Source organism: Vigna angularis, chromosome 5, assembly GCF_016808095.1.
Source record: "Vigna angularis cultivar LongXiaoDou No.4 chromosome 5, ASM1680809v1, whole genome shotgun sequence".
Lineage (NCBI taxonomy): Eukaryota > Viridiplantae > Streptophyta > Magnoliopsida > Fabales > Fabaceae > Vigna > Vigna angularis.
The window spans coordinates 7,240,240-7,253,214 of NC_068974.1; the positions used below are offsets into that span (position 1 = coordinate 7,240,240).

Here is a 12,975-nt window from a genome sequence, read left to right on the forward strand (position 1 = left end):
TAAGAGAGTTAAAATTAAATGCTTAAAGCTTATCATACCCAAAAGGTATTCAATTTAGCTCTCGAAAACATACCATGTCAAGATGATATCTTTCACAAAACACACTAAAAGATTAAAAGCTTAGAATACAAAAGAAAACATAAACAATCTAAATGTTATCTGTCTAAAGGAGAGATTAAGATCAAAGCAAGCGTTTACTTTCCTAAATGATACCATGAGCTAAAACAATACTTCGTCCAACGATGAAGTCTTACTCAACGCTTGGTATCTTTAAAAGAAAAGCTTAATTGTCAAATGCTACCTTAACGGTAGGAAATCAAAAAGTACTTTGTTGTTCTGAGCAAGCGTTAAATGACATTAAATGCTCAATGTTAAAAAATAACCAAAGTGATAAGAAAAGATCTATCTGTTGAATGCACAATTTACTCTACTCTTTGCAGATAAGTTATTCTACACGCATCTAGAGAGCTTCAGATCAAATATCAGAAAGTGAACGTTAGAGACAAAAGAGATATTCATAGAATGTTCTTCACTTGAAGCCATGCCTAAAAGGGTGTACCACCTACTTCAAGCAAACAACTGAAAAAACATGTCTGCTCTGACAAATTGACTTATCTAATGGATGTTGTACACAAAGAAAGAGAAAGCACAAGAAACAAGGTGAATGCTAAGTCTATTCAAGGAGCCTTTAAATAAGAACTTTCAAAAGAGAAATCAAGATGATAACCAAGAGAATAAGAAAAACTCACAACAAGATATCTATCCTGAGAAGCGTACGAAAGAGAAGAAAAGAAAGAGCTTAAGAGAAAGATTATATCTTACCAGAAAAAGAAAAGAAGTGAAAAGAAAAGAGAAGAAAATAAATTATCTCAAGCTTCATTGTTGTATTGCTTAATGATTGTAAGAGAGAGAAAAAGAAAAAAAGAGAAACACTTGCGAGTGTTTAGACTACTTTGTATTGTATTCAAATTCTCTTAGTGAAAGATATAGTCTGAATTAATTGTAAGCAATTGTTGATTGCAATTCTGAAGAGAATTAAAACACTCACAACTGAACTCTATTGAGTTGTGGAATCTTGGAAAGGTTGCTAAGTACCAAGAGTGGTGCAAATACTCAAAGGAAATCTCGGTAGGTTGCTAAGTACCAAGAATGGTGCGAATACTCAATGGGGTTACTGAGTACCAAGAGTGGTATTAATACTCAGAGAAAATCTCGATGAGGTAGCTAAGTATGCAATGTTTATATGAAGTATATGTATATGAATATGATTATTTATGAGATGTGATGATGATGTTCAAGTAATGTGTGAAGTATGGATTTTAAGTATCATGTGAGAAAAGAATTCCAAGGAGGAATATCCTAGTTGGTTATGTTGTGTTATCTATTGAAGTAGGGGATCCTGGATTGGGGAATGATCCCGACACTCTCAATAACCCCATCTCACGTAGAGATGGTGATTATGTCATAGAGAGTAGCAGGTGCTCATAGAGTATGATCACTGGTTTGGCCATAGATGTTTGATGGATTAACCTCGGTGTATGGTATTATTGGTGGTGGTTGAGGTTGTGGTTATTATTATTTCTGAGCAAGGTTGCTCCACCGTACACGGGTGCAGTTCCCCATGAGTTCGACATCAATGCATCTATCTGGATAGTAGGTTTCAAGTTGAAGTGATTAGTTTTGGTGTTGATTGATTTATAATATGCATGTATATTGTTATTGTTTTAAATTGTATGTATAATCTTTTGATACTTTAGCTTACCCTTGTTTTTGTGTTGTTTGTCTTTGGATATGTTTCTCTTTTGTAATGATCACCTTAGTGATATGAGTTTAGGTAATGTCTTCGGGAAACATGTGCTAGGTGATAGCGGAGCTGAACCTTAGAATAAGAAGTTTTGGTTTTTTCTTTTGTTTGTAATGTTTACCTTACTCTTGGTCATTAGTATTTATTCTTCTAGTATAAAAGGGGTGTGTATATGAATTTTTTATTATAAATTATTGTAACAGGGATTTATATGTTTTTCTCGAGTTAATTGCGTGTAATATCAAGATTGTGATGTATCCTATAATAATTAAATACTATATGAAAAATTGGGATGTTACAAGTGTTATAAAAATATTTTTTTTAAATAGAAATCAAATAAAAATTAAGAGAAAATAATTTACCTTTTCTTTCTCCTTGTTTTACATTTTAAACTTCAACTGAATTTTTGTAATATAGGTATAAGCTTAAGAAAAAGGAAAAGTGGGAAAGAAAAGACCAAAGTGACAATAGAGCAGCAAAGAGGGTGATGAGATGGAGGGAAAGAGATTTTTTGTGGCGGTTCACGTCGGCGCCGGTTACCACGCTCCGTCTAACGACAAGGCCCTCAGGTCCGTCATGAACCGTGCTTGTCAAGCAGCCGCTTCCATTCTGTCCAGCGTAACCCAACCGAACCCAACCTAACCTTTTCTTGTTCTTCATTTTCAATTTCACTCTTTCACCACCTTTCTGTTTCTAGGGTTCGGGAACTGGCCTAGACGCCGTTGTAGCTGCCATTCAAGTGTTGGAGGATGATTCCTGCACGAACGCTGGCAGAGGCTCTAATTTGACCGAGGACGGTGGAGTGGAATGCGACGCCAGTGTGATGGACGGAAAATCTGGAGCTTTTGGGGCTGTTGGAGCAGTGCCAGGTACTTGCTTTCTTATTACGTCTCAAATCGTTGATCCAATGAATATGATGATAGTCACCTACAATAATTGAATTTAAACTGCGCTGTATGGAGAAATGAGGCTTTTGCACGAGAATGGGCAAATTTGCCTCTTATATTACCAAAATAGGCAAAGTCAAACAAATTTACGTAAATGGGGAAGTCGTGGGGGCCCAAACGACTTCAAATGAAGAAGTCGTGCCCCCCTGCACGACTTCACACTGTTCATAGCAACAGTGTTGAAGTCGTGCACCCCAAAAACGACTTCAAGACTTTGTAATCGATTACAATGTAATGGTAATCGATTACAGAGTGTTGAAATCATGACCACCCTGCACGACTTCAAATTTGTATGCCACCAAAAGCACTGGTAATCGATTACAAAACATGTGTAATCGATTACCAGGTTGTTTTGGTGCAAGGCAGAAGAGGACGCTCGTCCAGGCAGAAGCGGACGCTCGTCCAGGCAGAAGCGACGCTCGTCCAGGCAGAAGAGGACGCTCGTCCAGGCAGAGAGAACGCTCGTCCCGAAAGCTAAGAGGACGTTCGTCCATCTAGCTAAGAGGACGCTCGTCGAGATGCGCTCAGTGGACGCTCGGTAGGAGGAGTGGACGCTCGTCCATTTTCAGTGAACGCTCGTCCACATACAGATCGTCCGCCCGGCGCGATTTTTCCAGAAAGTTTCACGCAAGAGTGCTTCTTCCAACATAACCCACCTGGTAATCGATTACCAAAATGGTGTAATCGATTACCAGTACGTTTTCTGCCTTCACATTTCCAGTCTTGCAGGGGTCAGGATTTCAACATTGTGTAATCGATTACCAAAAAATGGTAATCGATTACAGGACCCAGAAGTCGTTTTTGGGGTGCACGACTTCAACACTGTTGCTATAAACAGTGTGAAGTCGTGCAGGGGGGCACGACTTCTTCTTTTGAAGTCGTTATTACCCCCCACGACTTCACTTTTGGTCAATTTTTGCCTAGATCCGTAATAAATTCCTCATTTTTGCCTAGTATGGTGCAAAAGCCGAGAAATGAAGATGACTCCAATTGTATTGCTTAAGCTTGGATGGTTAATAATTAATGGCAACTAGTGGGTGTTTGGTATAGCCTATGTGGAGCTTACGGAAATAGCATATGACTTCCTTTACAAGCTTACTAGTGCATAAGAAATCATTGTCGTAAAAGTTCTCTAAGAGGTTATGGATAAAAAAAAAAATTAGGGTCTATATGTATACAAGCTAGAATTGCTTTTTTAGTGCTTCACTATTTGAAATCCTATTTGGACAAACTTCTCCGCAAAGACAAGAAGAAAGTGAAATAAGCTTTTTCATAAGTTGAAATTAATATATTTATAAGTTAGTTTGTACAAGTTCTTTCATATAGTTTCTCAAAATTTTTATTTTTTAACTTCTGCGTAATGAAGTTGCTTTTCTTCTTATGTTTTTATTTTAGAAATTCCTATGGAGAAGTTTGTCTAAATAGGTTCGTATAAATTTTTCTAGTAGAAAATCTTTCAAAGCATTTCTGGCATTGTATCCAAACAGACTCTTAGCTAAACATTCGTGTAAAAGTTGTTTTTAACTTTCTACAATAGTAGAGGAACTGGAGTTAAACTGTTCTGTTGTGAGCTGTAAGTTGGTTTTCATTAGCTATTTTGAGAGCTGGAAGCAGCTTATACCTTGGCTATTTTGTAAGCTTTTCCTATTACTTACATAAACGCTCATGTCATAAGATAAGTCCAAAGGAGTTGTAAAAGAACTTCAAACACAGCCGAAGTGCTTAGCTAGTGTAGTAGGTGGAATGTTAAAATATTGATTTTCTATGGCAATGAATGTTTTGTTTAATTTATTTCAGAGAAACCTTTTCTTGATAAATTCTAGGAACACTCTTGTTATTGCATTATTTCCAATACAATCATTTTATTTTGGATAAATTCTAGGAACACTCTTGTTATTGCAAATCAATCCCTCATTAGGAATGTGTTGGAAATTGTGTTTGAGAGAGTGTCATTAGCATTCTCTCATCTCTTTTGCAGTTCTTGGGAGAGGTTTGCTAAACTAAGAAACGTTGTTTAAGCTTTACTTTTTTGCTTGTGAGACTTTGGAATTTAACTATTTTATACCAAGTTATCTTTGTATTTATTCCATTTTCTATAGACCAGGTGTCCGCAATGCTATACAAATTGCCGCTTTATTGGCCAAAGAACAACTGATGAGATCTCCATTGCTCGGTCGGATTCCTCCAATGTAATCACTATTCAAGATCTCTGCATCTGTTACCAAAGCATTTATATAACTTCATGTAACACACTACCAAAATTAGTATTTTAGAAAGCCTTCTCCTTTTGGCCTTGCAAACAAGTCCTCCTGTTAATAATTATTGCTGAAGTTCTTATGGGAATTGGTCTTATGCAGCTTCTTGGTTGGCGAAGGGGCTCGCAAATGGGCCAAGTCTAAAGACATTGCTTTGCCAACTAGTATAGAGGAGGCCAATGAGGTAATATTTTCACTTAAAGTTTAAATTCTGCAGTGAAACTTAATTGAATCATGACTTACCACTTTGAAATCATAGTTTGTTACTATGTGTAACAGTGGCTGGTCACAGAAAGGGCTAAAGCACAATGGATAAAATTCAAATCCATGGTTGAAACTGCTAGATCTAAGGCAGACAACACTCCTGAGTTTGATTCTTCCGTCTGTCAAAGTACCACAATACCAGGTATTTTAATAGCACACTTCTGCAAGACCTCACCCTACTTTTTTCTTCTAAAATTCTCAAATCAATAAACAACAGTGCTCCAAAGATCTTAAATTCATTTCCCATGAAAATTAGCATAAGCCTACTGTTAGGTTTCTTGGTGACAAGAAACCTAGATTCTATCTCAAACTAAATAATCAGAAACAGAGAAATGAATCCTCACTATGAGGCAGCAATTTATTGAATGAAAAATATTGAAAACAATCAACAACGTCCAAGGAAAACATTCTCTTCTGCACAGGACAGTCCCTGTTCAGAAATAAAACACTCAACAACTAGAACTAGTACACACCCCCCTCCTTAAAAGACAAAAACCGCCTAACTACTAATTAAAACTTCACCTAACTGTTGTTTAAACTCCTCCTAACTACCCCTAACCACTTCTTTCTAATTTCTATGTTTTATTTTTCCTAACGTAAACCTTCAAAGACCTATCAATACTGCATCAATCTGTGTTTTAGGGGGATAAAATGTCCATACTTACTCAATCGATCAACCACCACCAATACTGCATCATACCCATTAGATTTGGGTAGTCCCACAATAAAGTCCATACTTTTGTTACAAAATCTGCCACATCTCTCTTCATGCCTACCTAATATAGAGTTTGTGCCAATTTCCTATATGTTAGCGCACCATGCAAGAAGCTACAAAATCTGTCGGATCCCTCTTCATGCCCACCTAATATAGAGTTTGTGCCAATTTCCTATATGTTATGAAAATTCCAGAATGACCCCCTGTTTGTGTTACATGAAACTCTGCAGTTAACCTCTGGATCCATGTGGATTGGGCTGTAAGAACCAATCTCCCTTTGTAATGCAACAGATCATTCTCCATTGAGAAATTTGGATGAGAGTCAGGGTTTTTTCTCCAAATCATTTATGATCTTTTGGAGTACAGGATCATGTTGTACTTTCCCCAATACCTCTTGAAAGTCCTACCAAAATGGCCTTAAAATGCCCTTTAGTTCTAATTCTTCAGGCTTACGTGACAATGCATCGGCCACTCTATTTGTCACCCCTGATCTGTATTCAATCTCAAATTCATATCCCAAGAGCTTGGCCAACCAATTCTTTTGATATTAAGTGGTTATACGTTGCTCCAACAAATACCTTAAGCTTCTTTGATCTGTATGCACCACAAATCTTTGCTCCAACAAATATGGTCTCCAATGTTGTATAGATAGAACTAAAGCCATTAGTTCCTTCTCATAGATGGATTTGGACAGAGAAGAATCATTTAAGGCTTTGCTAAAATAAGCAATGGGCCTTCGATTATGTGACAACACAGCCCCTATTCCTTTACCAGAAGCATCAAACTCCGCATGAAAGGTTTGTGAAAAATTTGGTAATGCCAACACCGAGGCTGTGGTAAGGGAAATTTTGAGAGCTTTGATTGCTACCTTGCCTTTGGGAGTCCATTCAAATTGTCCCTTTCACAACAGATTTGCCAAGGGCCTAGTATTCTTCCCATAGTCCTTAATAAACCGCTTATAATATCACGTAAGCCCAAGGAATCCCATAAGATCTCTCATATTATGTGGTTCTGGCCATTCTCAGACAACCTTAACCTTCTTCAAATCCATTTCCACCCTTTTTCTCGAAATGACATTTCCCAAGTACCTAATTTGTGTTCTTCCAAAATCACACTTCTTCTTATTGGAATATAGTTGTTGTTGCCACAATGTTTGAAGAACTTGCTTAAGATGTTTCCTATGCTCCTCTCATGATTAACTATAAATTAAAATATCATCAAAGAAAACTAACACACATTTCCTCAAAAATGACTTCAATACCGTGTTCATCAGACATTGAAATGTTGTAGGAGCATTGGATAATCCAAAAGGCATCACCAAGAATTCATAATGTCTTTGGTGTGTACGGAAAGCAGTATTTGGAATATCTCCTTCCTCGATTCTGCTTTGGTGGTAACCAACCCTCAAATCTACTTTGGAAAAATAACTAGCCCTATTTAATTCATCAAACAACTCGTCTATAACTGGAATGGGGAATTTATCTGGTATAATGGCTTTATTCAACGCCTTATAATCAATATAAAACCTCCAACTTCCATATCTCTTCTTTACTAGAATAACTGGGCTTGACTATGGGCTATTACTTGGACTTATTTTCTCTGAAGTCAACATTTCTGCTACTTGTGTTTCAATCTCTGTCTTCAACAAGCGAGGATATCTATAAGGCCTCACATTAACAGGATTCACGCCCACTTTGATAGGGATTTGGTAGTTTATTTGTCTATTAGGAGGTAATCCCTTTGGTTCTTGGAAAATTTCTTTCAATCCTCCTAGAATTTTGTTAGACAATTAAAAGTATATGTGAGAAGGAATAAAAGGGGAGAAAGTTAAAGGCGGGAAGAAGGGATAATCTGTTAGAGGAGAGAGGCTAATCTGTTAGAGGAGAGAGAGGGTATAAATAAACAAACAGAATAGAGAGAAAGGGGATCAAATATTATTTTGGGGATTTAGACTGGACCTCTTGGCCAGTGGAGGAAGGGAGGCTTCCTTGGGGGAGAGACTGATACATGAGCCTGCAAAGAAATATCCCATCAATTGTTCCTCTGTCAACTCGGTTGCTTGTCCCACCAACATTTCAAACTCTTGAATATACTCCTCTATTTCGCCCTTCTGCCTAACAGTTGCCAGTTTTTAGAACACTGAACATTTTTCCTTCCCCCCAAATCTCCTAATAAGTGCTTCCGTCAACTCCTCTCAAGTAGATCCTTGGTTTTCTTCTTCCAAAACTGAAACCAATGAAAGGCTCTTCCTTCCATACTTATGAAAGTCAAGCTGATTTTCTCTCTAGATGTAACTTCCTAAACTTTGAAGAATATTTCTTCCCTTGTTATCCATCCTACTGGATCTCCTCCTTCAAACGTGTGACATTCTACTCTCTTCATCCATCTATGTTGATTCTCCTTTCTCTCTTCCTCCCATTCTTCTTCAGTTTCATCCCTTTTTCCCGCTCTGTCTCCATACACAAACCCTCTACTTCCTTCAGATCCTCTTTCCATATTTTTCATTCTTCGTAGTAAATCTTCCATCATGTCACTAAGCCTCTAGAAATTGGCTCGGTATTCCTCCCTTGACTCTTCAATTGCATGAGCATTTTCTGTCACCAGTCTCTGCACTACACTCACGCGACTCTCCATGTCTCACCATTTCTTTGATTCAGCAGGTCGGACCAAATGTTAGGTTTCTTGGTGACAAGAAACCTAGATTCTATCTCAAAATAAACAATCAAAAACAGAGAAATAAATCCTCACCGTGAGGCAGCAGTTTATTGAATGGGAAATACTGAAAACAATCAACAACCTCCAAGGGAAAACATTCCCTTCTGCACATAGTCCTTGTTCAGAAATAAAATACTCAACAACCAGAGCTAGTACACGCCCCCCTCCTTAAAAGAAAAAAACTGCCTAACTAGTAATTAAAACTTCCTCTAACTGCTATTTAAACTGCTCCTAACTACCCCTAACGACTTCTTACTAACTTCTATGTTTTATTTGTCCTAACGTAAACCTTCAAAGACTTATCACCTACTACTGTAAAAACAATCTTACTACAAAATAAAAATTTTGTGAAATCTTCAAATTCTTGAAGTCTTATGACTTAAATGTTAGGATATGAAGCTAAGCCTTTGTAGCAATTATAGATAATTTTTCTAAATCCAAACTTGAGAGAGATCTTAAATTGCTAAGGGATTTAAATGGTTGTATTCAATTAAGTATCCATATGCTATTGGGAAAAATATTGCAATGCGTAGGAGTTTGGGAAAAATGATCTTGCCCGGAATTTTTTCTCCTAGCCTTCAATTGTTACTTTCATATGCAGATAGTGCTTTAGAAGATCACGTAATGGACACTGTTGGGATTATTTGTGTAGATAATGAGGGGCATGTTGCAACTGGAGCATCCAGTGGTGGTATTGCTCTAAAGGTGAAAATGGTTTTCTTGGTTTGGTTCTCTTCAATTGCTCTACAGTTCCATGTTAGATTACTAAGTAATTACACATAATTATGTACGAAATATCCAACAGGTCAGTGGACGTGTTGGGTTGGCAGCAATGTATGGTGCAGGTTGTTGGGCATCATCAAAAGGGCCCTTTGGATCTCCGTTCATGGCTGGTTGTTGTGTATCAGGGGCAGGAGAGTACTTAATGAAAGGATTTGCAGCTAGGGAATGCTGTGTTTCATTGTCACTGTATGGTTGGCTCTGTGTCATCTGTTTATATTTTCATGATAGGGGAGAATTTTTATGTAAGATTTGTCCATGTGCTTAAGTTCTACCGGGTCTTCATTTGATATGATAGCATGGAGTAGAATATAATCACATATCACATTTGGACGTTTTCTTTTAAAATTAATGAGCTGGTATTTCTTAAGGACATTCCACCTAAGAAATAATAGTGTATATTCAATGTCTAAACATCTGCACGTGTGATTCTATGTTTGATGGTGAGGACATGCATTAAAATGATGCTTTTATTGAAATTTACATATTGGAAACATTTTATGCTGTTGTATGCGTCACTGGACATTTTGTTGGACACACGTTAAAGATCATATTAAAATATTTTAAAATTTCACTTGAGAAATTAATAAACGAAAAATACATTATTTTTATCTCAAATTTACTTGCTGTGCAAAATTGGTAGGTTAGGATTTGTCCAGTTTATGTTTTCTCTTGTGTGAATACTGAAAATATGATCTCTTCAATATCCCGCTTAGTTTATTGGCTTTAGAAATTTCAACTTCTGATATTGATGCATTGTTGCATAATTTCATTTATGTGTGGGCTATTTCAAGATATCATGGGGTGGACTTTTGATGTTGACTTTCTTTCAGCTCACAGTCTGGTGCTGCTTCTGCTTGCACAAAAATTTTACGGTCTGTTGTTGAGGATGGCAGGCAATGTGATACTGATAGCAGTGCAGGGATCTTGGTTGTGCAATCAGATGCATCTTTAACAGTTAGTCCCTTCAGCTTTTCCACCTAATAGTTTTGTGAAGATTATTAATCTTTCACTTTCCATAGGATCAAGGAAAATCATCAAGGCTGAAAGCTGTAGAGATTGCTGCTGCATACACTTCCTTATCCTTTGGAGTAGGATATTTTGGAAGCTCTATGGAACGTCCCAAGGTAGCAGCACTCTTATGACTGAGATTTATCATCATATGAAGATTTCATATTATAATTTTTTCTAAATTTAAGTTAATTGTGTTCAGTTTAAGGAATCATCTCATGATGTGAAAAAGATGCGCATTATGAAATCATCACATTATGGTCCAAATAGATCAGAAAATTCTCTTCAAAATTATTTAATTTAACAAGATTACCATCTGGTTTGCCTTTTACCTCCCTCTAGACTGATGGTTCTCAGCAAACCATTTGTAAAGTGATATTTTCCTATTGTTTATGATCCAGGTTTCCATTCTTAGGAGTACAAAACAACAAAGCAGGATGGCAATAGATCAATTTGGGGCACGGATAGATCTTTCAAATGGATAGTTAGTGTGACCACGGGTCAAATTTTCCGTGTGATGAGGTGAAGTTCGTGACACCTACAACAAAATTACTTGATTTTCTATATCCAGTTTTTCGATAATCATTTTAGTTCAAGCTATTTTGGTTAGGATAGATATAAGATTTCATTGTTGATTGTCAAGTAATGGTCAATGATTCTATGGACTGAGTCATACAGAACTTAGTTTTCATGTTAAATTAATTTATCTGTCTTCAACATTTACTAAGCTCCCCAGAATTATGGTCTTTGAAGAAAGGCATTTCATTGAAATAATACAAAGATGAAATCATATAATGATACGTAAGTAATTTGTAGTACTTCAAGTATGAAAAGTGGATGCAGTAAATGCTTGCAATTGTTGGTAAACAAACGTGCTGAAAATTTCTTCAAAACTAAACATACTGAAAAAAATTGCAGTTTTTTCTGATCTAGACTTTTGAGCTTTATCACATCTCTTCCACCAAATTTGGTATCTCAAAAAGTGCCAGTTTTCCCTACATGGTGGCATTAACCAAATTTTATGAATATAGTCATCAATTATATTTTTATTTATAACATTTTGCAGTACAATGGTTTTAATAAAATTCTTGTAGTCAAGTAATGTTAAATCTTATACTACAATAATTTACTCAATTATTTTGAGGGATTTCATTTACAACGATGCATTGCTTTTTATGGCATGTTTTGTATAATATTCTTTGTAGTGCTATCATGTAATTTACACTGTCTCTTTGAAATGTTAAATAATTCAAATTTTCAATTATTAAATATAATATAATATAATATATTTACGAAAAGTATTCTTAGAAATGTAACAAATTGTTTTTTTATATTACAATTTTTAGGAAAAACAAGTTCAAAAGTTCTTGCTTAACTAATCCAACATAATTTAATCTTATAAATGGTAAATTAATTAAGTTGGATTGATTCTGAAAAAGAAATGTAAAAATATGCTCCAACCCAGTAATAAGATTTTCTTATCAGGTAGGTTAGGTGCAAGCTTAACCCAATATACTCAATGCATCATGGATTGGCCGTTAATATGAATTGACTTATCTAAATGTTAAGATAATTATTTTAAAAGTAAAAGAGAATAAAGATATATATATATATATATATATATATATATATATATATATATATATATATATATATTTAACAACACAATACGTGAAAAATTAAGATTCTATTATAAGAATTAAAGTTGGTACATGATGAGTGGATATTTATGTCTATATTTATGCTTTAAAATTAAATTTTTGATGAAATTCATGTGCTTTGAATGATTGATTTAAAGAGGATTTGTGATGATTGGAATTTTTGGGTTTGGAAATAAAAAGAAACTTAAAAAGTTATTTTTAGTTGCATAAATTAAGATTTTATTTGAAATCCTAATTGGGTGAGAAAGAGGGTTGCCACGTGGCAAGTTCTCATTGGTCGCGCCTTTCCTCAGTCAAAGCTGGTAAAAGTTGGTCAAACAGGAATTTTGGTGCAATTTTGGAGAATTCTGAAGGGGCTAAAGTGTAAATAGAGAAAATTTCAGGGTATTTGTGCAATTTTGGAAAGTCAGAAAATCTAAAAGATAAAATTCAGTTGTTGAATTTAATTTGGGAATATCAACAGAAAATATCTTCCAAATAATTTTATCATTATCTAAATCTTTTAGTTATTTGGAAGATATAGGATATAAGATAATTGAGTTAATATCTATCAAATATTCTTTAAAACTGATTTAATTTAATGAATATTTGAAAGATATAATATATCAACAGAAAATATCTTATCAACAAACTATTCCAAGGGAGGCAGAAAAAGGGGACTTCACTGAATTCATTCATTCTCTCATACTCCTCTCACTTTTCTTTCATCTTGTATTCAACTCCATTCATGGAGAGCTAAGCATATAGGACTATTCTGCTGTAATTCCATTATGGATTCTGCGGTTACGTTCAATTAATGCAATTGTTTATTTTGATTATTGAT

At 35.5% G+C, this 12,975-nt stretch overlaps 1 protein-coding gene across 5 annotated transcripts; it reads left to right on the forward strand.

The window, feature by feature from the left end:
- The first annotated feature begins 2,222 nt into the window (after positions 1-2,222).
- On the forward strand, positions 2,223-11,215 carry LOC108339019 (putative threonine aspartase). 5 transcript variants are annotated; one of them, XR_008249142.1, is made up of 10 exons: positions 2,223-2,422; positions 2,502-2,673; positions 4,856-4,940; positions 5,109-5,190; positions 5,286-5,412; positions 9,302-9,405; positions 9,506-9,725; positions 10,314-10,437; positions 10,503-10,607; positions 10,893-10,927. XR_008249142.1 is itself a non-coding variant. In XM_052878358.1 (10 exons), the coding sequence occupies exons 1-10, from the start codon at positions 2,297-2,299 to the stop codon at positions 10,974-10,976; spliced, it is 1,122 nt and encodes a 373-aa protein (XP_052734318.1). In that variant the 5' UTR covers positions 2,224-2,296; the 3' UTR covers positions 10,977-11,215. The 5 variants fall into 5 exon arrangements, 3 of the variants coding, with proteins under 3 accessions (XP_052734318.1, XP_052734317.1, XP_052734319.1); XR_008249143.1 differs by having other exon boundaries at positions 9,506-9,669; positions 10,321-10,437; XM_052878358.1 differs by having other exon boundaries at positions 2,224-2,422; positions 9,353-9,405; positions 9,506-9,669; positions 10,893-11,215.
- The last annotated feature ends 1,760 nt before the right edge of the window (positions 11,216-12,975 follow it).

Excerpts from the sequence above, each read along its gene's own strand:
- LOC108339019 (XM_052878357.1), top strand. The coding sequence starts at position 2,297 with ATGGAGGGAAAGAGATTTTTTGTGGCGGTTCACGTCGGCGCCGGTTAC. Across the intron at positions 2,423-2,501 it reads CCGCTTCCATTCTGTCCAGC|GGTTCGGGAACTGGCCTAGA; the intron begins GTAACCCAACCG and ends TTCTGTTTCTAG. Across the intron at positions 10,438-10,502 it reads AATCAGATGCATCTTTAACA|GATCAAGGAAAATCATCAAG; the intron begins GTTAGTCCCTTC and ends CACTTTCCATAG.